Source organism: Corvus kubaryi, unplaced genomic scaffold (assembly GCF_017639235.1).
Source record: "Corvus kubaryi isolate FWS band 111438036 unplaced genomic scaffold, C.kubaryi_AGA036_p1.0 37302, whole genome shotgun sequence".
In the NCBI taxonomy this organism is placed as follows: domain Eukaryota; kingdom Metazoa; phylum Chordata; class Aves; order Passeriformes; family Corvidae; genus Corvus; species Corvus kubaryi.
Window position 1 is genome coordinate 5,511,914 of NW_024581095.1, and position 27,652 is coordinate 5,539,565.

Genomic DNA, 27,652 nt, shown 5'->3' on the forward strand with positions numbered 1-27,652 from the left:
CAGGGTTGCAATTTCTGTATTAGTACAAAACATCGCGTCACACGCGGGCGGCCCCCACCCCCCCACACACAACTCCATGCCGGGGGGCTCCGGGCAGGGACCCCGCGGTGCGACCCAGGGATGCTCGGCCGCCGGAATCACCGGGAACTGCGGGAGCACCGGGCTCTGCTCCGAAGGAAACCCACGGCCGGGCTGCCGCTGCCACAGGACACCCAAAAAAATAGCGACGCTGGCGCACGACACCAACACAAGTCACGGTCAGCGTCCATCCAACACCCCGCAGGCCTCAAAATAAAAACACGGACAAGCCCAACATACTCCCAAGGTGGTTCCCCCCGTCTCCATCTCAAACGTGGGAGGGGTAAGGAAACAAGATTTGTACACTGGCCTCTGTTTTTCCTGTGTTTCTAAGAAATGAACTTCTGCCCTGGCTGTTTGGTATTTGCAGAAGTATTTATATCCCCGGATGGTTTGTTGGTTTGTTTTTTTAATTATCCTGTCTGACACTGACATCCCTAGCTGCAGTTCACCTCATAGTTTTCCACAGGACAATGGGAGCTACGCTCATCTGATGTATGAAAACCTCAAGGAAAACCTTTAGTTCCTCAAAATTCAGGCTTTCAGAGTCAAAGTAACTTCAGAATACCAGCAGTCAGTACTTAAAAAAAAAAAAATTCAGCATCTCCTTTTGGTCATAGAACAGAAAGCTCCTTTTTAGCCACCACGCAGTATCAGCTCCAGAGTAATTAACAGTAAATAAGCACGTGCCTGGTAGATTGAACTACAGGGCAAAACTACAGACCTTCAAAAAGTCTAATCCACTGCCAAGGAACCACCACTCTCCAAATCCCTGAAAGTGGATTCACAAAGGAAAAGGTAACTCCACAGGCTCCAGGTATCCCTGCCCAGCTGCAGGCACAAACCCTGCACCAACTGCAACGAAAAGCAACACTGGGAGCAGTGTGGTGTCACTCATCTTCCTATGATGATGGGTGCTGGAGAGACACTAGTTAAGAAAAAAGTCTAAAAAGAAAAATATCTAAAGTGCTTAAGGCAATTCTTCATATCCCCAGTTACTAAAAACAATTGGACTAGATGTTAGCAGCAAAAATTTGACATCTGTGCAAACTATTATATAACAAACCCATCCTTTAAGGGTAAAAAGTCACATGTTAAAGTTCACCTAGGACATCAGTTAAACCAAAACTTGCAAGTCACAAGTCACAGTATGAAACACTTCCAAGCTTTCCTCTAACTAACTGTTAAAGAAAAATTACATTTTTACATTGGTGCATATCAAATTCACCTCGCAGATTACACTACAACTTGCTAAAAAAAAAAAACAAACAAACAAAAAAACAGCTTCATAATTAAAATGCTTTTGTGGAGGGCTGGAAAATACTCATGGTTCTCACTACACATTAGCTGGTTGTAAACATCCCCTTTCTTTCCACAAAGGGAAATTTGAAGAGGAACTGCAGCTGAACACCCAAGATCAAGACAAGTGGATGGGTGGTGACAAGGAGGTGCCAGTCTGTCCTGGTGTCTGTGTACCACAGCCCTGGACTAGAACTGGTTGAAAACTGAGTTTGTAGCAGTTTATCCCCAAAAAACTCCTAGTCAGGTGTCCATTGCAATAAAATGGAAAGAGAAAAGATTATACACAGATTATTTGCATAACAATAACATCTGCAGATAATGTGTGAAACAGATGCAGACACTGTTGACCAAGAACCACGTCACTTCTGAGTATCTTTGTCCCAAAGCCCAAGCAACAGAACAGGCAGAAGAAGGTACAGTTAAACTGGGAACTATTTTGTACTTTCCTCTGCAAAGAGAGATTACAACTTCACAATGCAAATAATTAAGAGATGCTCAAGTTCCAGATACAAAATAAACATTTAGGGCTCAGCCAACCTGTCAACTTCATGATTCCTCAAGAAAAATAACACTTCCGAGAACAGGTAATTACATTTCCTTGTTAACTTTCCACTGAACATCATAGCCAGTTTATTAGAAGGTGTCTCAAGGAATTTCTCCTCCTCTTGAGAAATTGTGAGGGACAGAAAGGAGCCATTGGTAATACTGAGGTTTGACATCATTAGATGTTAATGGTTTTATGGGCTAAAGGATACATGGAAGGAAAAATTATACTGGCCCAGCAGTAAATGAGCCAAATCATTATGGACCATGAATTTATAACAGTTTTCAGGTGATACCAGAAAACAAATCTTCAGTTAGGAAACACCTGATTTAAGAGTGTACCTGAAAACTACTTATATGCTCCTCGGCTTGATTAGAGGGAAGAAAGCAGATTAAAAAAGTCTATAATAACCAAGTAATTCCCACTGGCAAACTGGGATTTTCCACGAAGAATATAACATGATTTTTCTTTTTTTAGCTCTCCCATTACTACGAATCATTTGACTACTGTTTTACTAGGCTTGCAGATAGGAGTCAAGGTAATGGAACATCTATACATATTTAATTTTCTAATGTAATTAGAATGTAATTGATGTAATTGTGACAAGCTGGAGCTAATCTCAATATACACCACTTTAAAAATGAGTTACCCATGGAAAATAGGAAGATTTTGTAGGGGGGGGGGGGAATCATCACAGCCTGCTCTTACTGTTTCTTCATACCAGGCCTACACATTCTTATAATATCCTTCTGAAACCACACTGCTGTGATATTTGGCTAGGCTAGGCCAGCAAATCAGTCTGTTTTCAAAATGCATCTCAGAAATCACAACTTCTAATGGGAAGCCTAGTAGTAATAAAATACATAGTTAAGTAATTTGCATTAGGAGAGCTAAAAACTGGTATTTGCTATATTCTTCACAGAAAAATAGTATTTGTAACAAAACTATTATTCAAGTCCATAACAAAATGCTTGAATACAGCATTAGAAAAGTACATAGTTACAGCTCTTGATTTTTTTAAAGTAGGCAACAGTTCAGCTTTCTGACATTTTCCTGGATTCCCAGTACTGGTTCCTAACACTTTAGTCCCAAATCTTTGCACTATCAGCACCCAGGCCCTAAACAGCAGAAGGTAGCAAACCCAGCAAAATCCAATGTTCACAAGCTTCTGTGAATAGTAGCTACACAGAAAAACAAAAACATTCAGCAGCAGAAGTGTTGAACAGACATTACTAGGCAACATTGTTCAGGCTGCTTGTTGAACCACCCAATCCATTTTCACTCTTCTGAAGAGTTTTCACGGCACTTGGCACCTGCAATCCAGTACTCACTGTGAGCCCACCACACCAGATCTGGAGGGGGAAAGAAAAAAAAAATCTGCATTATGAACCAAACATGTCTCTCCTCCCATCCCACAATTAACTAGCACAAACACAGCTGCCTGTCTTCTGTCACGGCACTCTGTAAACCATTCCAATCACAGACATGCTAATTTTTTAGTCCATAAATTCTAAAATGCTTCACATGCTATGCTTCATAACTAGTACTATGCTTCAAGACCTAGTACTCAAACCACTTGCTCCTAACTAGAAAAATTCTTTGAAGGCCAGTGTGCCAGCAGCAAGTGGAGTGACAATGAAAAGCAACTCTCACTATGCTCCAGTGCCTGAAAGCAGTGCTTATTTCTGCCATGTCATGCTAAAATTTTTTAGCCTAAACATATTACAAACAAAAAGTGTTTGAGAAGCTCCAGAGGCACAGGTACCAGTGACTTCTACTCTACACATGAAAGAATGCTGTATTTTCATGTTTATAAGTAAGTTTGAGAGGTGTAATTAAGTAGTTTGTCATTTTTACTTGTCCTGTTCAGCTAATAAGGCTGCTGTCACTCCGTGTGAGGAGCTGGCTGTGTGAGGTACAGAGGGATAGCCTGAATTTTGGCAAGCTACTGTTTCCCCATATGACTTGGGAAATGAATTTATATGAGTCAGCCTTTGCTATGCTATAGGATGGCCAACACATGTATCCCAGCATTTCTCAAGCTGTTCTCTTCCCCCCATGCTGAAAAGAATCAGCAAGGCAAATAAACAGCCATGAAAAAAATCTAGGCCTGTTAAAATCCAAGGCCTACACACCCTGCTCCCAAAGCATGATGCACTTTATGGCACCTTACAACACAGCTGAGGCCTCCCAGTTCAGCTAAACAAATTACTTAAATCATTAAAGAGAATCTAATACTCAGTAACTAATCCTCCTCCTGTGCATTTTGGGCAAGGTTTGAGCCTTTAACACTGCTGAAAGTTATTGCCAATTAGCTTAGAGCCACAAAAAAGAGAGCACTGAACCGACTGGCAAGAAACTCCCACTGAGCTTTTAAAGCTGTGAAACCTGGAGACTTTTTTCCACTGGGAAACTTCTGGTGTTGTTCTGTCCCATGACACCTGCTCTGATGGCTCAGAGCATGCTGGACTCCATCAGTTTGGATCAATTATGCAGCAGGCTCATCAGCCACTGCAAGGTACTCTTAACTTCCCATACACAAATTTAATGATTTCTGTTTACATAGCTGAGACATCCCAGTGCAGAGTCCTGCCGGGGTTCTACTGTAAACACCACATGACATCCAAAGGAAAATAGTTGAACACTTTCAAAAATTACCAGTCAGCCAAACCAAGTGCTTCCAGTTTCCTTCTTAAAAAAAAAAAAAGAAATTAAATCTGAATTCAGTGCTAGAAACTGTAAGACTTTATAAATACTGACCATGAAGCCTGGTAGCAATGGTTGGGTGAACTTTGTTCTGAAGGTGTGTAACAGCGCCTTTGAGTTTGCGTTATAAAATGACAGCTGACCTGAGAGAGAGAGAGAGAGAAAACAACTTGAAATTCAGCTTAACCATAGTTTAAGCTATGATGCTGTTGGCTGTCTAACTTGTACAAAAAAAGCCTGATTTGTTTCCAGGATGCACTAAGTGCAGTCCAAAAGAGTGAAAATTCACTATTTTCAGTGAATTTCAGTAGCTCTGTCACACAGATGAACTCAGTGCGTTTGACATGACAAGCACTTAGGCTCTGTGTTGCCATACAAGACTGGATCAGTCTGGAAGTAATGCACCTCTTCAGCTTTGCACTGCTCCAACTCAACAGAAATAGTAGCTAACTCTTTTTGCTATATCTCCTAAAGGTGTAATTTACCTCCATCGAAGTCACAGTATACTCCTATTCTGTCTGGGACAGGTATATCTAGAGTCTTTGCTTTATTGTTATGCTTTGCTGAGAATGTGGTTTGCAGCCAGTTGTTGATATGGATGCACCAGCTGGAATTAGTCTTTCCCAGCTGGTCAAACTTCCCCGGGTTTCTGTATGTTACTCCCACGCTGTAGGATTTGCAGTCCTTCTGGGCTCTCACTTCCCAGTAATGCTGTCCACTTTCAACAGCAGTGTCTCCTACCAAGAGAGATACATTTAATTACAACTGAGTGTAATTAATTACAATTGAGTGTACATTACAGTGCTGCCTTCCAAATAGGCACCAGTGCTGCCTTTTCTACTTTATTTTAAGGCAAAGAGATAAAATCTGAACTATAAGGAATAAGAAAATTGTACAATAGAATATAAATATAAAACAGAATAATGAGACTGTATTTACCTTGTTCATCACAAGATGTTTAACACCAATTTATGCTTAAAAGCAATGAATGTCAGTCACTAAGAGCTTCGTAATAAAGAGCAGAGTTGAAGATGCAAAAATCTGGTGTCATATGGGCAAAGTGCTCTGGGCAGGACAATGCTGAGTACACAGCCTTGAACAATCACAAACTTTCCCTCTAATTCTTGCCTGATCTGCCCTTTCCTAACAGAGCAAACAAGTTCAACTCACCCAGCACTGTGTAGGATTCACCAGCAAAGCGATCCCGGCCGCCCCTCGCCGAGGCTCTTGGGCTGTTAGTGGATCTCTTCGGAGACGCTGTGTTGCTTCTAAAGGAGAGATGAACCACTCAAAACTTGGACACAGCGACAGAAACGCACACTCAGGTGTCCCCGAGTCCATCAGGTGCAAGAGACATACCCAAACACTTGAAATGACACATTAGTTCATGCCTCTAACAGCATGCATGCACAGGGGCTGAGAGGGAAGAGGTGACAGACAAACAAAACGTACAAAGTGTTGTACAAAACAAGTTCAGAGGCAGCTGAGAATGGAAACAGAGGGGGGGAAAAAAAGCAGATGTGTGGCACGTGATTTGAATGAAACACTTTGGGATGGGGAATATTCTAATGAGCAATCAGTTGTATAAAAGAATAATTTTAACCTAATGAGGTTTTCAAGCTTTTTTTTTACCTCGGTTAGGCCCTCAGAAAGAATTACCAATAATTTAACCACTAAGCCAAGTGAAGACTATCTGCAATATTCCGCAGTAGACAGAGAATCACATCTGATTACTATTTTAAAGGCAATCAGTAGCAAAGAATTCTAACTTCTCAGAAATAGCTGTGCGGTTTACAGTTTAATTTCATTGACAAGAACCCCAAAAAAGTACAATGGCAGTCTCTGAAATACACTTGATAAGTAATTTTCAGTTTCTCATCCTCTGGAGTATATCACACATTAGCTTTGGAAGAGATACCACCCACAGAAGAGTTTTCTCTCCAACTTCTTCAGCTACAATTTGGTAAAGCTACTTGCTACTTTCATGTCCATTAATACAGTGAAATTCAGCTTGTTTTCTTTCCAATTCATTCATTATTCTCATAAACCATTTCAGAAAAGGTTAGGAAATGTCCCTTTTGCCTAATACCATCATGAAAATAAAGTCACATGGGAATCAAAAGCTAAGTGATACTAAGCTGCCATATATAAGTATGCTAAAATCTAGTTCATGACCAAGTTTGTTTCATTCCATTTACAGAAGTCTGCAAAAAAATCACTGATGAAAAAGCTGTTTACTTGAGCATCACCATTTAGCATGCAATAGAAGACAACTATGCTTCCAAATTGCTCACAAGAGCTACATGAAGGGGGTAAGGTGTATATTGTGCAGGTGAACCACATCAAGTGCTTTTGGATTTTATGAACATGGGGGACGCTGCAGTTTACTTACCAAAGGAAAAAGTTAGCAAGTGATAGCATGAACAAAAAAAAAAAAAAAAAAAAAAAAAAAAAGCCAAGAATTAAAGCATCATTTCAGAGGGAGGCACTCTGCAGATTCCATCCTGCTTCATCTGCATCAGACATCATCCACTCACATTCCAAACAAACGCTGCTGAAAATTTTCTATTAGACCCAGTAAAAATGGGTTATGCAGAAAGCAACGTAGCAATGTGGCCATTTACAGAATCACAGTAAAAAATGCAGGCACTTCGCTAGAATTTTCTCAAGGTTAAGTAAGCATTAAAAGCTTCTTGGTATCATTTATTTTGTTCAAGTCTGTAAATGGCCACTGCATGTGCTTTGTCCTCTCAAAATTTAATAGCCTTTATCAGTTCAGAAAATTGCATTGACTATTTGACATAAAAGCTTAAAAAAAACAGTTGCTCAGGCTTTTTTTTCCTCCACAGTGCTTAAGTCTCCCTTCCAATGGAAGGCAGCAAATTTCATAGCAGGAAGTCAGTTTCATGCCCATTTTTCAGTAGAGCACAGTCCTTATTAGCCAGTAACTGACACATTTCTTCCACAATTCAGTGGCCAGATATCCTTGTCTCATTGTTTAGGATTGTTGCCTACAGCACTGCAATTAGTCCCTGTTTTCTCATCCATTTCAGCAAACAGAACATATTCCAAGCAAGATGTATTCTCTTCTGGAGAAGAAATGTCAAGGAAGGAGATCAGAAATTATTGAAAGGCTTTCTTCTGGTCTAATAAATTAGAGATAATTAAGAATTTTGTTGCCATCATGTGTTTCCAACCCTTAAAAACTGCACATATGCTGTTTAAAGTAACTATACTGCAATTTTTTTTTCCCCACCTCCCATGGAGCCAGCTCCAAATTTCCCCTCTAATGCAGGCATCTCACAGATGCTTTTAAGAAGAAACAAAAGCCTCCTACAAGAACAAAGCTCATCTAAATCCCCTGCTAGAAAAGGTCAGTCTGAGATGCAAAGTTAAATGTGCAACCATGTCCTTCTACCAAAGAAAGCTGAGCCAAGAACTTGGGAAGTTCTCTACTGACAGCTACAGAGAGAGACCAAAATATTAAATTCCCTGAGCTGAGCAAGTAGGAGTAGCTCCTTAGTTTTAAAACTAAGTTTAGCAGAAATTGCTATACTTTGTGTAGTAGAACTACTGACACTGCATGGCTTCAAGAGCTCATTTTGCTTTTTACGTAAGCTTTTCTTTACTCATGATTTCAAATCAGGGATAGATCCACCTGATAGATGAATACAGGGGAATAAAACCTGTAAGAAATTAGGATCCTGGGCATTTCTTTTGGTCCCACAACTTCTAAACCAACAAGAGAGAACAAGAGAGCAAAAATAGAAGAAGTAATTTCTCAAAAAGGTGAAAAACAGTGAAAAAATGTGACACTAAAAAAGCACAACTACACAAGGAATAGGAGAATATTTTACCTAACTTTACATCTCAAAAAACCAGGATTTCTCATTTGAACAATTGGTTCTGCAATTCAAATGGCCATGAAGCTTTTAACACATGCCATTGTGCTTCATCCTCTTCAAACATGTAATAACACTTACTTCTTACCCTCTGATGTCTAGTAACAGCTACAGCACAAGTTCAGAAACAAAGAGGTTTTCAGATTCAAAAATAAGAACAAAAAAATTATTTTAAAGTTCTCAGAAAGGAGATCTTTACCGTATTTGTAAAAAACATGCCAAAGGGTTAAGAAAGCATTAATATGTCTGTATATAACAGGGATCTTTGGACAATTATTAAAAATATATTATGCCCTTCCAACCATTTCTAATCAGGTTTCATACACATTAGGATGAATCCTTCCAGAAAGACTCTCTTCCAGTCACTGGAGAATATATACATAATCTCTGTGAATCCAAAATAAACTGCAAAGTAACTTCTAAATGTGCATGTGCACTGTTACTGATAAAGGCTATTAGATTTGTTTCTCATGACATCAAGCAAAGGAAAGTAGCAGAGATTCCCAACAAAACTAGGTGCTAGATCCTAGGAATAAGACATATTATCACCTTCTATTGCTCTTCAGCAGAGGATTCTGGCCACTGTCGACAGAAATAAGTCGTCATTAAAGAGCTGTTCCATTACTACAGCAAATTATCCCCATTTTTAAAATCCCAACAGAATTCTGTCATGCTTCTGGCAATATATGCCTATGGAGAATGTATTTGTTCATAAATTATCTCAAGGTGTGCATGTGGAAAGCCAATAATTCGTGGCTGAGGGAGTAGCCAGTTGTGTGGACCCACTCCCACCGAGTACCCCCAAAGCCCAAGAGGTGAGGTACAAACTGGAGAGTGGGGCCATAGGCTCTGTACAGATCCAGCTGAACAACAGGCTCACAGCTCTCCAGGTGAGGGAAATCCACACAGCAGGACAGGCTGAGGGACACCTGAGGGAAGAACAGCTCTGCAGAAAAGCCACTGAGAGTTTGGGAAGCAAGAAACTGACAACAGCACCCTGCACCCTCGTGGCAGAGGTGGTCAACCACATCCAGCCTGCAGCCACAACACAGTGACCAGGAGCCCAAGGCAAGTGACGACTCCTCTCCTTTTGGCAGCTGTCAGACTGACCCTGAAGCCCTCCTGTGTCCAGGTCTGGCTTCCTTGGATTTATACCCTGACATACCAGAGCACATCCCATGGAAAGCCAACACCACAATTAAGGATGTGAAGCACAGAAACACAGTTGGCTTTGCTCAGCCTGAGAAAGAAAAAAACCAATTGCTGTCTTTAACAAGGCAACAGGAAAGGGAGCAGGGAAGATCAAGCCAGCCTTTCCTCAGAGGAGGTCACACTGATGGCTGAGAGGCACCTGGGACTCACTGCACCACAGGGAACTCCACTCAGGTACCAGGATATTCCTCCCCTCCCATAAAAGTGGCCTGGAATAGAGGGCTAGCAAGTTAACGCATTCTTCATCCACACATTCTTCATCCTTGGATATATTCAAGGCTCAGCCAGAGTAGACAAAGTTAAATGTTCTTCCAACAGTATTTATCCTGTGACTCAGAAGAGCAGACATCTAACAATCTACCAAGAGCTCTGCTGAAGTTAAGTGTTTTTCCTGGATGAAAACAGTATGTTTAGAGCTACCACTTCCACAATAATTACGTTTCATTATCCACTACCTTTTGTGGCTGTTTTATCAGTACCTTTTCCCTTCCAATGAGGGTTTAAGATACATTCACACATCACCTACATACCATATCAATTTTATTTAACCTTTTCTTTCTCAAAAGGACAAGGCAGTCAGTCAGCTCTTTCCTTATTTTTTTTTTATAGTAGAAATGTTGTCTATTCACCAGAACCAACCTCCAACACTAATAAACACAGAATTACATCAGCTGCCTGTTCACATTTACCTTATCTACTGTCCTGGACTTACGTAGCAAGGTTTTGGTACCAGGACAAGGAGAAACCATAGAGCAGGCAGGTGGGCACCTGGTGGGTAGCCAAGGTCAATCCACCACACCTACACTTTAGCTCACCACACTGAATGATACCCTAACAAATGCATTTTTAAAATAAGTAGGTATTATTTAACAATTTTGACACAATTCTAGCCTCTACATCTGTGGGACAGAGGAAGGAAAATTAAAAAATTAAAATTTCTTCCAGAGAAACATTTCTGAATGAAAATTCTTTCCATGTCCCACCCTCCTCAAGTAGTTTAATTCCCTCCTGCCCTCTTCCTTTAATTGCCAGATGAGATATCCCATATACTAACAAAACAGTTCTTACCTGTTTTTATTTTCCTTCCCTTTTATTTTTTCTTGGCCTTTGCCTCCAGTAGGATCCCATTCAACATAGGTGTCTTCAACTTTCAGGTTCAGGTGAGAAGTAGTACTGTCCAAACTGAACACAAATGCTGGTCAAGACAAAATAGAAAACAGTGAAATGGTACAATGTTCTCTCCCAGTGGTGGCTGTTCACAGAAAATGATACAAGCAGTAGTAAAATTGTAGCAGAGTTTTACTGAACACAATGGAAACATCATCTTTTCAGTCTCACGGTTGCAATCAAAAAGCTAATACAACAGGCTGAATTTCCTAAATGTATTTACAGACTGTTCTATAAATGTCCTAATACCATCAGATATTACAGTCTGACCCTGAAAGAACATATACTTGAGATTTATTTTAAAGAGTTCGGAGCTCAAAAATGCACAAGTGTAAACAACAGTCGGTTTAAGCCCATGGACAAGGAAACTGATTTTCTACCGGTTGATTATTAAGGAAAGTGAATTAAGTGTTCACCCAGGAATAATGAAAACAATATGGGAAGCTTGGTAACTGCCCAAACAATCAAAATCAGAATTACTTTTCTGGCACTGGAGTAGGGAAGTATGTGACTACTAAATGGGTACTATGTCTCTGATAATAATTGTTCCTTAAGAGTATTAAAATAATCCTAGAAAAGTTACCAGAATGCCCCTCAGCTCATTCAAATTGTATATAGCTTTATTCTTATGAAGTAACATTCAAAAGGAACAGAATTTATACTTATATAAATTTATATAGTTGATACCAGTCAACTGATTTTGCCCTTTACACCAGACCTGGCTGTAAATCAAGCCTCAGGATCACTCTCTTACCTTAATAGTAAAGATTTCTGTTCTGTCACAAAACATTCCTTCCAAGAAATTTCTCTTTCAATTTATTTACGAAATGATGTTAGGAAGCCAACTTAACAATTCCCAGATCAGCTGATTTCTAACATGATGACCATTCACCTTCAGCAATTTGAGGCTGCCAACTTTTTAAGTATTGACAATTTTAAGTATTTTTAAGAAATTTTTAGAAATTGCAGCTACAAAGTCAAGAAAACCCTTTCGAGCAACTTCTAGTTAGAGAAAGCTGTGTCTGTCACTAATAACAGGAAAATCACACCAACTGTTTAGATGCCCTGAGAGTCATCCACAACATTCATCCTTCTTCGCGCTGTATGCTGGCATCATGCAGCAGCACATGGGACTGTCACTCCAAAGTTCAGAGCAACCAACACCAAGCTTTTGGAGAAAGTGACATTAACTGCCCCATTTTTTCAGGGTCTGAATGCCAAAAGGGCAGCTTTGTGCCAATAAGCTTCTTAATCCTTTACAGTTGTTTTCCTTTCCACTTAGGAAGTGTTTCAGCAGACTGAACATACAGGTTCATATACAAAGGCAGAGGAGTTCAAGCGCAGGGTTTTCACCACAGATAAGGTTTAAGAGTTTTTAAAATTTTACCTTTGGTTTCCAGAGTCACAGGGTCGGAGTATTCACCTGCCACAGCTTTGTTGCAAGCTTGTACTCTAAGGTTCACGTATTTTGTATCAAATTTCAGACCTACAAAGTGAATGTTTAGAAACTTGAAATCATGTTGATTACTGACAACTCCTACAAGACTAAGATCTACCCCATGCAGCAGTCTTGCATTTATCTCAGTTTTCAAAAATCATGCTTGAATACCTGTGTGAAATTTATTTAGCACACAATGTTTTGCAAAACATTCAAGTCAAAACGAAAGACAGAACTGTTATTGTACAAAGCACCCAAGACTAATGTGATATAATGGCAGCTTCATTACATGCAGAAAAAGGGGCATTTTGCTATACTTCCAAGCATAAAAAGTTACATCAGTATGTTTGGGTTTGAAGTATAAAAACCCTTTACCTGATAATGTGTATTGAGTAGCTTTAATGTAGTCGACCAGCTCCCAGTGCTGTTCACCTTTTAGTCGAGGGAGCCCATCAAAGTTGGTTTTCCTATATTCCAGCACAAAATGATCAATTCTGCTGTCCTCCTCAGGCATTCTCCACGATACTGTGATGCAGTTGTCAGCAACCAGACATGCTGCTACATCTATCTCTGGAGCTTTAGGGACTGCAGCAAGACAAGCACACAGGTCAGTTTAACGAAGAGAAGGCTCAAGTAGAGCAGATTTACAATTGTGAACCTACATTTGGAATAAATACCACACAGGAAGAACATTAGGAAGCAAACTTCTGTTTCTAAGTCTTTGGAAGGCAAGTTCAGCTGCACCCCTCACACAACATCACTTACATTTATTTCCATCACTACAGACACTAATATTTTCCACTAGCTTCTCTTCAGTTACCCAGTTTTCTTACTTTTTCATCCCTTTGTCTTGAAAGGAGGGGAAACAATTCCTAAAGCCCACTAAAGACTGAAGTTTTGTTTACAGACAACAGAATTCTATTTCTGTGAAATCAAAGAGCACTTAGGTCTCTGGAAAAAAGTTTTGAAAAAGAAGGCATATACGTACTATTTGCAGTGCCTAAAGGACATGCAAGGAAGACTTCTGCAGGAACTGAAAAAGAGGTTTTACTGTTTTCATTTTTTGGAGGCCAGGTCTGCAACACCCTTTTCCTTTGTTTCAGCATTGACAATAGCTTGAAATAGATATAAAGGTGGCCTGCAAGTCAATGTATCAAGCAGGAACATCAAAAAAGTAGAATACTGATGCATCTGTGGAACTGATAGGCCTACAGATTTTGTCTGTCAAAAGCCATCTCTTTTCTGAACACTCAAACCCTTAACTGTGCTGTTCTACAGAGGTCCCCATGACGAAGTCCTAACTTCACACAGGTCGCCTTGATAAAGTTGAAACAACTTTTTCCAGAACAGATTATTCACCACAAGTCCCCTCCACAATGACTGATGACAATCAGCTTCACATTACCTACAGCTGAGTCACTTAGAGATGTGTAATTTCTCTATCTAGACACAAACCCCTCCTAGCTACAGCAGGTCCACCAGAAGCAGAAAGCCTAATTTGCTTTATGAACACTACCTTCACACTTTATCTTTGTGATCTGTTCCAATATTTTAACCCAGCACTACTAAAACAAACCCTTTTGCCCTCACACATCCCTGCAGTTTAAGCCAAGAAGGAACTTATACTGAAACTGGGGGTACAGGTTTTAAATGCTTGATGGTCAGGCCAGCTGACCCCAACTGGCCCAAGGATATTCCAGACCATAGGATGTCATGCTCAGAGTATAAAATAGTGGGGGGAAGGAAGGGAGGGGGGAGATATTTGGAGTGACAGCATCTTGTCTTCCAAACCCTCTGCTATAGGGAATGGAGCTTTCCTGGGGATGGATGAACAGCTGCCTGCCCATGGTAAGCAGCAAATTAAGTCACTTACACAGCTTTTACTTTACCTCTTAAACTGTGTTTATCTCAATCCACAATTTTTCTCACTTTTACCCTTCTTATTCTCTTCCCTATCCTGCCTGTGTGGTGCCTGCTGGGGGTTGAAGTACAAAGAAGTCTCAAGTGTTAATTACATCCATTTGAACCAAGCTTTAAAGTCATCCAATAATAATTTGAGAAGATCCCTTCAAAGAAAAATTAAGATTAGGACAATTATTTCAGCATATGTGTCTCTAAGTTTAGTTAACTACCCCAATTATTTTTATCATGGTGTAAGATACCAGGTAAAGAGTCTTCCACCTACTCAGGGTGACCAAGTCTTAAGCATAATTCTGGCAAGCAGTATTCAAACTACCACAACACCAAACCTGTTGTCAACTTCCCACACTAGGACATTAGTATTTCATTGTGTATGAAGATTTGCTCAGTGCAAATTTGCCTGCAACAGTTTGAACTTTTGGTGTCTGGGTAATTTGGACGCTTGGCACTACAGTAGAAAAAGCAAGATTGATACCCAGACAGTCAATTTTCCTGCTTACAAGTCAGAGGCCAAATTTAAATTCCTACGTATTTGACAAGGAAAAATGTACAAGATGGGTCATACTAAATAATACCTTTATCTAGATGCAAAATTTGGTTCAAACTTGCTGTTAAATCTTTACACTCCCAATCCCAACATGTGCACTGTTCCCTTAGCTGTGAAATGCAGGGCAATGATTGACACTCAGAGTCCAAGACTAGAAGGTGAATTTCTGCCTGGACACTGCCAGCTGACCACTAGGAATAACACTGGTCATTTACTACACCTGCTACCCCATATTGTATCTGCAACACATAGGGCAGAAATGAAAACTGATGCTGCCAAGTCCTTAACAGATTTGCATTTGTGACCTAGAGATGAAACAACTTTACACCCCTGCCAGCAGTGTTCTTGTCAATATATTCTCAGTAACAGCCAAGGGCAAAGTGTTTTAAATAGGAAACCAATAGGAATAAAAAGGTATGAAAGATACACACTGGTCTAATGCACCTAGGTTTACTGTCAAGCAGTAGTAGATGGATTAATATACGTTTTGTAGTATGGTAATATCACTGTACTAATAGACTGTCCATCTCCTGTATTTCAGATCATTTCACCACTCTTGTAAGCAATGCATTAGTTTACAGTTCCACACATAACACTCCAGCACATGAGCAGGACTCTGGGGTGTCACTCAGCATCAAGCTGGCAGAGATAGTCCTGAGAAACCTCAGGTGACTTCATGGAGCACAGAGGAATTGACAACTCAGGAAAAAACATGGTCTGGAAGATTCATTCTCATTTCTGAGACCAATGGCATTTTTCAAAATGCTGTCTTATGTAGAAAGTAACTCAATAAAACTAGAAAACTCTCACCCTCAAGGTACTCAATTTAACATACAATGAGTAAGAATGAGTTTAGGTACTCTGAAAAATTTGCTTATTAGGGCACAAGAGGTGTGGCTGTCCTTTGGTTGGTTTAAATACAGCAAGTTGTTCACATAGCAACAAATTAAACTCACTGGGTATGGATTTTACCTGGCAAAAACTTCACAGCTTGGAGCATGCGCTTTTCCAAAGCGAAGTCCACCATCATATGAGTCATACTGTCACTGACTTTTGGTTTCAGAGAGAGGCGGAATGCTGAAGCCACTGTGACACTAAAGCCAAGAAAGCAGCATTAGCAAAATGTATTTTACATTGTCAAGTCCTGTATCCCATTTTCCAAAACAGCAGTCGGACAATCTGTATCACTGACGTCAAACTACCGATCAAAGATCAGAACATTTTTCTAACACATAATTGTTTGTCATTCAGCACACTCAAAATAGAAAGTTTTGCTAATGTGACTGTCTCAGAATAATGGTGTGAGCTACCAGCTGTTCCATATTACTAAGCAAATAAATACTAACGAGGTGGCTAAAGAAAAGTTTAAGACTTTATACTAGTGACAAAAAACATGGATAAGAAACAAAACAAAGTTCGTATCACTTGACATAAATTCAGCAAGTATGAAAAGTCTGAAGTAGTGCAGACTCAGGATCATGTTTAGGCACTCCTAAACAGCAATTAACAACCTGACTATGCCGATTTTATATCTATCTATGACCTTATCAGGGGATGAAGAGTTTGTTTTCAAGCTGCAGATTAGAACATGCAAGTACCAGACCAGAACTTCCATTCAACAAAGGCAAATGCAGGGTCCTGCACCTGGGCAGAAATAACCCCAAGCAGCAGCACAGGCCGGGGTGATCTGCTGGAACACGGCTCTGCAGAGAAGGACCTGGAGGTCCTGGGGGACAAACAGCTGTCCCCGAGCCAGCAGAGTGTCCTGGGCACAAGGAGGCCAATGGGATCCTGGGGTGCACTCAGAAGGGCATTGCCAGCAGGTCAGGGAGGGATCCTGCCCCTCTGCCCAGCCCTGGGAGGCAGCTCTGGAGCGCTGTGTCCAGCTCTGGCTCCTCAGCACAGGAGGGACACGGAGCTCCTGGAGCGGAGCCAGCAGAGGCTGTGGAGCTGAGGAAGGGCCTGGAGCATCTCCCTGCTGAGGAAAGGCTGAGGGAGCTGGGGCTGTTCAGCCTCAAGAGGAGCCCCAGCTGAGAGGGGCCCTCAGCCCTGGGTGTCCCTGGCTGCCCCCAGCAGGGCCCAGGCTCTGCTCCGTGGGGCCCAGCAATGGCACCAGAGCAATGGGCAGGAACTGATGCCTGGGAAACTCCCTCTGAACATGAGGAAGAACTTCTTCCCTGTGCAGGGACCAAGCACTGAGCAGATTGCCAGGAGAGGCTGTGGAGTCTCCCTCACTGGGGATATTGCAGAACCCTCTGGACACAATCCTGTGCCCTGTGCTCTGGGATGGCCTCGCTTGAGCAGGGAGGTGGGACCAGATGAGTCACTGTTGTCCCTTCCAGCCTGACCCATCCTGGGATTCTGTGAAGCACAGCTCCCATTTCCACTCTTGAAATCTTAGCTCAGTACTTATTCTGAACAACCTCAAGTCATTTCTGTTCTCCAACTACACCACCAAAAGAAAAAAAAAAAGGCTCTCCTATTATTATCTATCTATGAAGACACCAGGCCATGCAGCAGATTTTGAGTAACATTGATTCAGACAGCACAGAGGTCTCAACTCCTCCTTTAAAAAAAAAAAAAAAAAAAGATTCTCAACTACCAAGTAATATATATACCACAAAAGTCAACTGCCAAGACATGGATCCATTTTACACCCAGAGATATGTGGCACCTTTAGAACACCTAAGGCATGCCACTTCCTGCACTTCACTAGTATGTAAGAGAGGTTGTGCACTAACCACAGATACCTCAAAGAACACTGAAAAACCAAAAAATCTGGTAATGGGGAAGGTGGAGGAAACGTGAAGTTTAATAATAAAGATATATGCAAGTCAGGAGTGATGAGCTTTGCAATTTTGGGATAGGAGACAATTATGAGACTGAGCTGAACATCATGAAAGACAATTCAATTGATCTCCCAAGACAGAGCTCACATTCTGAAATTCAGTATGGGCTGCCTAGCACATTAGTGTTCAGCCAGATGGGTAGAGTAAATCTCTCCTTAAGGAAGAATAATCCTCTGATTAGCAGCAAGAGAACACCAGGGAACAGTCAGCTTCAGACATCTTTTTAACTTCTGCTCAGACACCAGTCTTGGACAGAGAACCACAGAGGATTTGGTGAGAATTTTGAGAAACCAGAAGAGGATGCTTATTACTGATAAAAAGTATTAAGAGTCCCATCACTGACACTATCCGCTATCCCTCTGATCTCTTATGGATACTAAATATTCACCCTTGGAAAAGCAAAGATTAATTTAAAATCTAACAATTACCCATTTTACACAGAGGTTCAGAGAATTTAGTAAATCAGACCTTCACTGAAAAACCTGTACATTGAAAGCCAACCTATTTTGTCCACAAGAGCAACAACATCCTGTGAGCTGCTTCTCAAAATACTATGCACATCATAGAAGGTTTTCTGAACCAGAAGGTCATACTCTTGGAATAGAGTTAGCATTCTTCCAAGTGAAGAAAAATGGCCTTAGTAGTGATTTTGAAACAGCAAAGTTTTGCTTTTTAAACAATAGTTCAAAGAAAAGCTACCAGAAATAATAATTTCATGGTCACTAGTGTCACCAGAAGTACTTCAACAGCAACATTTTTTTACATTTTGAAGGAAAATTAGCTAGCAAAAGTCTTTAAGCACTTGGGAAAAAACCAAACCAACAAAATTCTCCCACAGCTTGAAGGGGCAGAGTCAGCTTGAAACACCATTAAATTTCAGCCGTGAGGTATTAATAACAAATAAGCTTATTAACAATAATAATTAATGATATACATTTATATTTGAAGACCTAATAATTACAGCACCAGCTGATGCAGAGCTCTACTTCCCTGCATCAAAAACATCTTTTTATTTAAAGTTATGAAAAGCCAAGAAAAACACTACACGAGCAGCACAGAAGTTTTTAGCTCCCCCTCAAAAGTTGTAATAACTAACACTTAGGAAAGAGTCAATTAATTTGATTAAAGCTGACTATGGCCCTTTCAAAGTAAATGCATTTTCAAGGATAAGATTAATCCAAAGACATAAAAGTGATAGATTTTGTACTGTACCTATCTTTGATCTGTCTGGCAGCCTTGATGCATGTCAGGGAGAAGAGAGAGAAAGTAGTTAGTATTTCCATGCAAGTATCAATGGCAGTAACATGCAAGAAGGCCAAGAACAATCTCTGCTGCATTGCTCAGAGTTGAAGTTCAAAAAAAGTTTAAGATTTTCCTCAAAATAAACTGTCCCATGAAGCATGTTAATAGCATGGGTTAGCACAGCAACACCATAGTATCTGGGGAAAAAAACCTGGTTTCCAGAACTACACCGAACCAATTCCAAATTACTCAACTTTGAGTGTGACCTAGTATTTCCAGACTTCTCTCAATCAGAGTTACTCTCCGTGGCTTTTTAAAAGAGCTACGGAACCAAGTCAAAAACATTTAACTGACATAGTGTTTTCTTTAAAACTAAGAAGTGGTTATTAGTGTCAAGTAACCATGCCTGACTTGCTGAACTACATACCACAGCATGCATGCCCTGATAAATAAGAAAAGATACGACTTATTCTAACTTTTCCTCTGAAAGTTAGGAAGTATTGTTGGAAAAGTATAACAAAAGACTCTCTCTGTATGGCAGCATTCAAAAAGGACAGCAAGCAGCTCTTCTCAAATGATAACACTGAAACAGATGCAGAAGTGATGACATCTAAAAGATAAACATCAACCAGCATGTGGAAAAACAAAAATCCCTCTCCTTCACCAAAAGGAGCTGCAAACCTAAGACAAAAGGTTAGTGTTGAAGTAGTGAGGGCTTGGTTGTGCCTGTTGAATCCAGGCTTGGATTTAACATTGCTCCTTGATCTAGCTGCTCATTCAGCTGAATTATTTTCCCTTTCAAAGAGACAAGAATCATCAGGCAGCTTCCCAGTCTGAAGTCAAAAGTGGAGAACTTTCCAATTTTTCACTAAATGCAAATCACACTGAAAAAAATAAATAGGAAATCAGGCTGTCACTGCTACAAAACCAATCGTATATTCCTAAAGTGGGAAGCAGGAATAAATAAAGCAACTGCTTAGAAATATTTTAGCTTAAGAGGTAGCTTTATTTTATCTCAAAACAAAGTCATTTCAGGAACTATTGACTGATTTTCCTACATGACAGCTGCAGATAAAACAGAGCTACTTCACAACAAAATCCTTGGGTTTAATCTCCATGTCTTGTAAACTATGTGGTAGCCAGGACTCAACATCTTCTGTAAGACAGACCCAGCTTAACTTCATTGACTTTAGTTTGTTTCAAAGCTACTGACAGAGAAGGATCAGCCCACTCCAGAGGAGCTGCTCAGCAGTGTCTGATCACATCCTACCTAACCACTGAACCCTCCTGCAATCTTCCACTCATGTTCTTTTGACTTCCAGGTAAATCAACTCAGAGTAAAGCCACCAAAAAAAAAATAGAAAAAAAAATCTAAAAATAATCTTATACTAGTTGTTCCTGAACTGATTTACTGGAGCATCCAAAGAAAATCTGTGCCAATACAGGAGTCAGGGCTGGAGATGCTCCTTCACAAACACTTGCTATTCCTAGCAGCAGAGTAATAGAATTAGCTGCCTAATAGCCAAGGCAGTATTACCTTAAAATGTCATCCCCAAATGCACAAGTGCAATACCAGTATCAAATCCTACATATTAGAGCTCATTGAATTGGATTCAGTATCTTAAGCTTCAGACTCCAAATCTGAAGAGGCTTCCCCCCAGCAAATGTTCAGACAGCTTTCCCTGGTGTATTTGATTGGAAAAAAGCATTAGAGAGATCTGAAACAGAACAACTTCCAAGAAAGTCAAAGCTGCATTTTGCATAGCACTCAAGAGCTAGCTTAATTTTTTGCTACAAGACAGAAAGGACAGCTCCAGCTAAAGAAAAAAATAGTGTTTAGGAATTGCTGCTCTTAAAAGCAAATAAATCAAAGCTGACACCCAGAAAGCATGACAGCACGCAAACATGCAGCCAAAAGGTAAAACTGACACAGGAAGACAGCTTTCCCCCTTGCTCTTTTAAACTGATTTGTGTGCTTGTTTCCATTAAAATGCAAAGAGAAAAAAAAGCTGGGCTTGGATTTGGCGTGGCTGATCCCACTGCTACCACCAGGATTACTGCAGCAAGCATTAGTGTACTGATTCACTGTATATGTGGAACTGTTTCCTTAATTTACAAGTATATTCTTCCAGTTAGATACAAGTCATTTCACCCTCACTTTCTGGGGTCATCCCTGCAAGTTTGCCTATCAATTGTCTAGGAGAAGGCCTTGTATTCCCTCCCCCCACCCTAACTAAGGAAAAAACCCAACTTCTTTTATCAGAAATTGCATAAAAATTCAGGACTACAGTGCTTAACTTGGCTTTTTCAGCAGAGCAATAACTGTATTTTTAGATACCTCTCTGTCCTCACTCTAAGTTCACCTGGTAAGTTTGCAGTGTCCAGGAGAGTAATGCAAAGGACATTTCAAATTCAGACAGATGCCAACACTTGTCTCACACACATCCAGTCAATATTTTCTACCTCTAAGAGTTCCACAGGGTTCTTTATGTCCAACGACTGGACAGCAAGTTCCAGCAGCTCTTCTGAGCTCTCCAGGGCACGGCTGCACTGGCTCAGCTGATCCTGGAGCAAAAACAGAAAAAATAATTTGATGTATTCCCATTAAAACAGTGGTTTGTGAAGCACCAGTCCCAGGAACTACACGGATTTTTTATGCATCTGTGACAACTTATTCCCTTATATAACCAAGGCCTCTGACAGTGCCCTAACTTCACTCTGCTTGGCAAGTGCACAGTGATACTTGGCACATCCCACAACTCCAAGGGGGAAAAAGCTGAAGTCTAACTTAAAAGCCAGATTTAATTTCAATGCCCTGTTTCCCCCAGCATCAGGGTTTCAGAAAGCAGAGAAATAAACACTTACATTCATGTGCACTACAATTTCTATTTACAGGACTGCACTTCATCACTGAATGACAGTGTGACAACAGCCTTGAAAAAGGCAGTGACTTTACCAGCTCTGGAACTGTCACAAGACAATCCTGAAAATCAATATTGCTGTGTAACAAATGGGGATAGCATAACAGGAACAGAGGAAGTTTAAAAATGCTTCTATGTAGCTGCAACATTTTTCAGAAGGAGTTATTTATTTACCTGCAGAGCTTGAATTTTACGAGCCTCTTCTTGCTGAATAGTGTTCGCCATGCTCCCCTTCATCTCATGCAGTACAGAATACAGACCATCAAACTCCTCATCCAGCTCGCTGATGGCATTAGAAGAGTTTACCTGAGATGAGAATTGAAGATGCTGTTAACACTGGAAACAATGCAAAGATGTTGAAAGTCACATTATTCCCCACACATTTTGCCATGACCACTGGCTACCTTGTGACTGCTTCTCATCTTATCAAAAAGGTAAAAAGCAATTAGGAAAGATGGAACAGTCTCTTAAGCAGGCTCTACATCAGGACACTGAATGCTGAGATCTGTGAAAATTCCACGATACTCAAAATTCCACAGAACCAGCACACGTGGCAACTTTGTTCCATGCCAAAAGCCTTGATTTCCCTCTCACAATTGTATATGGATTGCTAGATGTTTGGGAAGAGGAAGTTACCCAGTTCCAAATAAAATTATTTCATTTGATACTAAAAACTACACTCAAGAAGGCAGTTTAAAGATCTGCTGGATAATTTCCATTTCTGCAGCCAACCTGGCTCAGCTTTAGGATGAAATAACTTTGGGCTGACTGACCAGCCAAGGGAACATGAACCTCACCCATGCAGATGCTCTAACATTTAGGTCTAACTCTAAACTTGAGCCCAACAATGTGAAACTGCTGAAAAGAGAAAGAGTGAAGAATTTCCTCTCAAGTATCATTTTTCAGTCTGCCAAACAGAGCAGAAGTCTGAAAATCCAGACTATTTCCCACTAATGGGAGTTTCAGATCTTGCATCAGATTGAAGATTCTCTCTCCCACACAAATGAAGTTCTACAAAAGCTTTTCACAGAAAATGCAAGACTACCACACCTTCCATCTAGAGAGAGACCTAAAAAATAAAACGTTTTTCTGTCCACTTCTAATATGAAGATGTATTTTGAACTTGACTCTTACAGCCCATCCTTTAGACACTACCCAGTTTGAGCCTAATGAAAGTGCAAAGGTGCCCTCTCTCAGATACAAGCTATGAGACTTAACATAAATACCTGAACATTTGATATTGTATGGTTCAGCATGTCAATGAAGTTGTGAATTTCATCATTTTTGTTCACTAGAGTACTGACAATCCTTTGCAGAGTCTCCTAGAATTACAAAAACAAGCGAGAGAAGATGTTAAAACCGTCCTGCAGTTTTTTAAAATCATCACCATTTCAACATACATGAAAATTCATCACAGACACTCCAGCTGCAGCAAATTCAGTTTAGACAGGATCAGGAAATGCATTTTCTCAGTACAGAGAAAGAGTATTAAAGCTTTAGGAAGCATTCTACCCAATTAAAGATCTCCAGGTGTTAGTCTAAGAGAAATCAAGAACCTGCCTTAAGATACCCCACCATTTCACATGTTTTTCTACACAAGTCACCTGTACCAAAACACCCACTGGCACCACAAAGCTTCTCCAGATGAGAAAGCTGGTGCTTGTGCAGTCAAACAGAGACCCAATAAAGAAAATTTTAAAAGCTGGTAAAAGGAAAGCCAGAAGAAAAGGTAAGATTTCCTCGTGTCAAAAGAAGCTAGTGTGAAACAACCAGACTCACAGTTTATTCTATATACAGAATAGATCTGTAAAAGCAATTTGTAAACTTATTCTACAAGTGGGAAAACATTTTGGGTGAGTAATTTCTATATTCAAATTAAAAGTGATCTCAAAGAGGAAAGCTTACTGACAGCTGAGAAAGAGAATCAAGGTTATGTCAGTGATATGCATTCCAGCAGTAGATTCAGCTTACAAAAAACACATACCAAGCCAGCAAAACTATTAAAGTACATCAAAACTTATTTTAAATTAAATAGGACCACCAAGTCTAACTTGGTTGAGCAGCCAGCCACATATTCCAAGAATTTGACAAAAACACATCAATGCTTGGTAGATAAAATTAAGTCAAGTTACATTATTAAAGCATATCAGCATATCTACGCAAAAATAAAAGATGAGGAGTTAACTAAGAATGTTCTGTAATTTAATTCAGGCTGGCTGACAAGTTTTAGAAGCAAATGTAACTCTAAAAAGACAGGTAAACACTATCTTAATTAATATATTATTAATCAGTTGACCTACAGTTACAATTGCTCATTCTAACATTGTAACTTGATGAAATTTAGGAAACCACGGCACAGAGAAATAATAAACACACCTTGGAAACAGCCAGACCACCAAAGGGATGTTGCAGAAGTCCCTCCCAGAAGCAATTTCTTAATAACCATGTACTACCTAGATCACATTTGTTTGCTAAAAAGCAAGAAAAATATTTTATCCTTTCACAACACCCACAGTGAACCTCAACACTACATCAGATTTAAGGAACTTCTCCACTCGTCCTAAGCTGTGCCCCTTCCTCTTTCTTGTGACCCCCTCCCGGGCAGCTCACAACAAATCTGCAATGAAGTGTTTATGGGTATTCCAGTCCCCTTCCTGCTTAATAGTGTCATACTCAGGAAGTTAAACCACGAGTAGAAAAAACAAATTTTAATGTTTTTACCACAGGTGTTGATGGTGTTACATAGCGTTACATACAGATGTGACAGGTCAAACAGCAATGACTCAGTTCTGGACTCTGGGGGAACAGAAACAAGACCTTGGCTTCTTTCAGAAACAGAGGCACAGAAAACCTTGACCACTTCATTACTGAACCTTTTCCTGTCTGGTGAAAACTGAGAATGTTTGAAGGCAATTTTGTACACATCAGAATGCCAGATGAATAGCCATTGTCCAGCCAGCTGCTTGTGCATTCACTACTGACCAGAGGCAATTGTTTTCACAGGCCAGATAGCCTGGAGATAAGCCTTAGATCCTATGAGCGCAACTGTCAATTTGGATGAACACGGAAAACTCACAATCCTCTTTCAGCACGGATCTTAGGGCTTACTCAGCTGCAACACATGGGGGAAAAGTGTTCTTGCGTGTAGTGCTGAACAATGATGCTTGGTTTTATAGCTACATCACGAATAAAGGAAAACAGCTACACGTGAAGAACATTTACAAGGCCTTTACACAGCCAAGCACAGGGCAGCAACTGGAAGCCAGCTGTTAAACAAGATTTTCACCTGAAGTTACATTTAACTGACTAAATGTGGGTTGGTATGGCTCTTTTTAAGTAAGCTGCCAATTCCTCTGTCAAGAAATTCAACCAGGTTTGGTGAAATTTTAATGAGTTTGAATGCCCTTTAAAAGTACCCACCAAGAGTAGACAGAATTTTTCTAAAACACCAATGCACAAACCACCAGAACAAAGAAGGCAGCTTTTAGGAACTACTACCTTACTCTATTTTCCAACACAATCTTCTAATACTGATATGTAGAACATAGATTTCCTTCCAGACATACCATACATGCCAAATTAAAAACATGCTGCGATGTTGCCATTTCTTCCTTTAAGGGGAATTTCTGAGAAGTCAGTATAATTTCACAGAACAAAGAGTTCTAGAAAAATTACCAAGGTAAGCAGCAGATGAGGCCTACATTCTACATTAATTTACAGAAGAATTTCAACAGCACTAAGCCCAGCACAGTTCCTTGGCATTTCTGCACTAAAAGACATTTAACTCTATTGCCCACTGATAAATGCAGTATTTCACAGAATTCTATTACAAGCAATTTTCTTTGAGCTTTCTCTCTGACCTCTATGTGAGGTCAGTTTCAAATGGATTTTCGAAGCATTACGAAATGTTTATCACAGATGTAATTTTTGCTGCTGTCAGTGAGCTTCATGCTGCTCTTTCCTTTTGGTGAAGCAAGAGTGTGGATGAGCAGAGGATAAAGAGTAAAAAAGGATAGGAAAAAGGATGGGAAGCCCTACAACATGTCGTTTGTAGTCTTGACGGGTGGATAAAAACAAAACACCCTCCTTTGAATAGTGAGTAACTAACACGACATGGCACCTCTTGAAGCAGACAGGCACCTCATAAAAACTAAATTTTGATAAATTAAACAATCACAGCAGTTCTGTATAAGAAGCGAGTTATGAACTTGCTCAAGATCATACTGAAGGCTCAGGAGCTGACTGCAAGCAGAAGAGTTCCTGAAGCAGTGCTGGGCCCAGGACAAAATCATGCGACATTATAACCTTCATATCCAGATCAAATTTCAAGGAGGACATGCTTACTTAGCCCCCATCAATTTAATCTCCTGCACTTGTCAACACAGGGAAGTTGCCAGAGTTTGAAGGAGAACTTCGTACAGAACAGGTGACATTAGCAAGTTAATCCTTGGTAGAGAAAGCACTGTAAAATACGAGATCCACTGCAGTTTTACTGCTGTATTCAGAACCTCTGGAATTCAAATATGATCCGTGACCCCACTCAGAAACATCTACCTAGAGCACCCACAACAGGGGCAGCCCTCCCCCAGAGGGACAAATTTCACACAGAGCAGGCAAAGGCAGACAGACCCAAACTCACAGAGTTTCTACCAGAAGCACACTTTTTATGACATTCCACATCCCACCTTCCAAAGCACACCTCCAGAGATACTAGCTGCTTAGCATAAATAAGTTTTATGTAAAATGAGTTACGTAGAGTTACAGTATTTTGTGATTTAGAGTGTTGCTTGCTTCGGATCAGGAGCTGGATTTGCTGAAGCCTTGGGCTGCCAGCTGTGAACTCACACCAGGTTCTTTTGTGGCTGGGATAGAGTTAATTTCCTCAGTGATTTCCCACTAACTCCTACAGCGCTGAGGATGAGGCTCGACTTTAGCACGACAAAATTACACTGATCTGTAAATTTCAATCCATTATCCAGCACTAAGTTACTCAGGCCCCACACGTTCCTAAGTTGAGGAAAGCGCAGGGTCCACAGAACACAGTAAGAGCCCTCTTGCACTGATGGACTGGAAGTCAAGAGGCTGAGTCACAACTTTTTACAGGGAGGGGGTATCTGCCCTAGAAAGCCCCAACGCTTGGGTGGGCACATCTCTGCTCTTCAATGAGTTCCCCGAGGGGTCTGATGGCAAGCAAGGGAAGGAGGGAATTAAAAAAATAAATAAATAAAATTTTTTAAAAAGAAGAAGAAAACAACAAAAAAAATCGCCTACAAAACCCTTTTATGCATTAGCTCCCTTCAACACAAGATTACATCAACAGTAAACAGAAGGGCTTATGCACGCACCATAATTACTTATGACAGGAATGCGCAGCGTGAAAGAGCTCCTCAACCGCTGGAGCACTTCATTCCAGAACCGTGGAATACGCAGGGCTGGAAGGAACCTCCAGGCATCACCCAGTCCAACCCCCCTGGCAAAGCAGGCTCACCTGGAGCAGGTGGCACAGGAACGCGGCCAGGTGGGGTTGGAATGTCCCCAGAAAGAGAGAGAGACACATCCAGGAGGGAAGCGGACTCGGGGTCCCCCCAGAACTCCGCCAGCATCCCTCCCCCGCGCCGCTGCCCTCCCTCCCGCACAGCCCCTCTTCCCAGGCCGAGCGCCGGGAAAAAGCCCCGCCGGGCTCCCGGGCGGCCCGCAGGCCCTGCCCCGCGGGGACTCACCCTCTCCTCGTCCATGTCGGCGAGCAGGGCGCGGCGGCAGGGCCGGCGGGACGCGGGTGCGGCGATGCGCTCCCGGCCCCGCCGCTCCCGCGGGATAAGGGCCC

General features: G+C 40.9%; 1 protein-coding gene across 5 annotated transcripts; it reads right to left on the reverse strand.

Moving 5' to 3' along the window:
* Window positions 1-27,652, reverse strand: FSD1L (fibronectin type III and SPRY domain containing 1 like). 5 transcript variants are annotated; one of them, XM_042028143.1, is made up of 14 exons: window positions 27,549-27,652; window positions 23,055-23,150; window positions 22,003-22,134; window positions 21,371-21,472; window positions 18,878-18,900; window positions 15,789-15,910; window positions 12,725-12,934; window positions 12,299-12,397; window positions 10,813-10,939; window positions 9,082-9,114; window positions 5,801-5,895; window positions 5,116-5,367; window positions 4,685-4,773; window positions 1-3,276 (listed from the first exon to the last, which is right to left on the reverse strand). In XM_042028143.1, the coding sequence occupies exons 1-14, from the start codon at window positions 27,561-27,563 to the stop codon at window positions 3,157-3,159; spliced, it is 1,515 nt and encodes a 504-aa protein (XP_041884077.1). In that variant the 5' UTR covers window positions 27,564-27,652; the 3' UTR covers window positions 1-3,156. The 5 variants fall into 5 exon arrangements, with proteins under 5 accessions (XP_041884077.1, XP_041884076.1, XP_041884078.1 ...); XM_042028142.1 differs by having other exon boundaries at window positions 5,801-5,898; XM_042028144.1 differs by lacking the exon at window positions 27,549-27,652 and adding an exon at window positions 27,174-27,257 and having other exon boundaries at window positions 5,801-5,898.

Excerpts from the sequence above, each read along its gene's own strand:
- FSD1L (XM_042028142.1), bottom strand. Across the intron at positions 15,911-18,877 it reads GCCAGACAGATCAAAGATAG|TGTCACAGTGGCTTCAGCAT; the intron begins GTACAGTACAAA and ends TCTTGGCTTTAG. Across the intron at positions 3,277-4,684 it reads CATTGCTACCAGGCTTCATG|ATCTGGTGTGGTGGGCTCAC; the intron begins GTCAGTATTTAT and ends TTCCCCCTCCAG.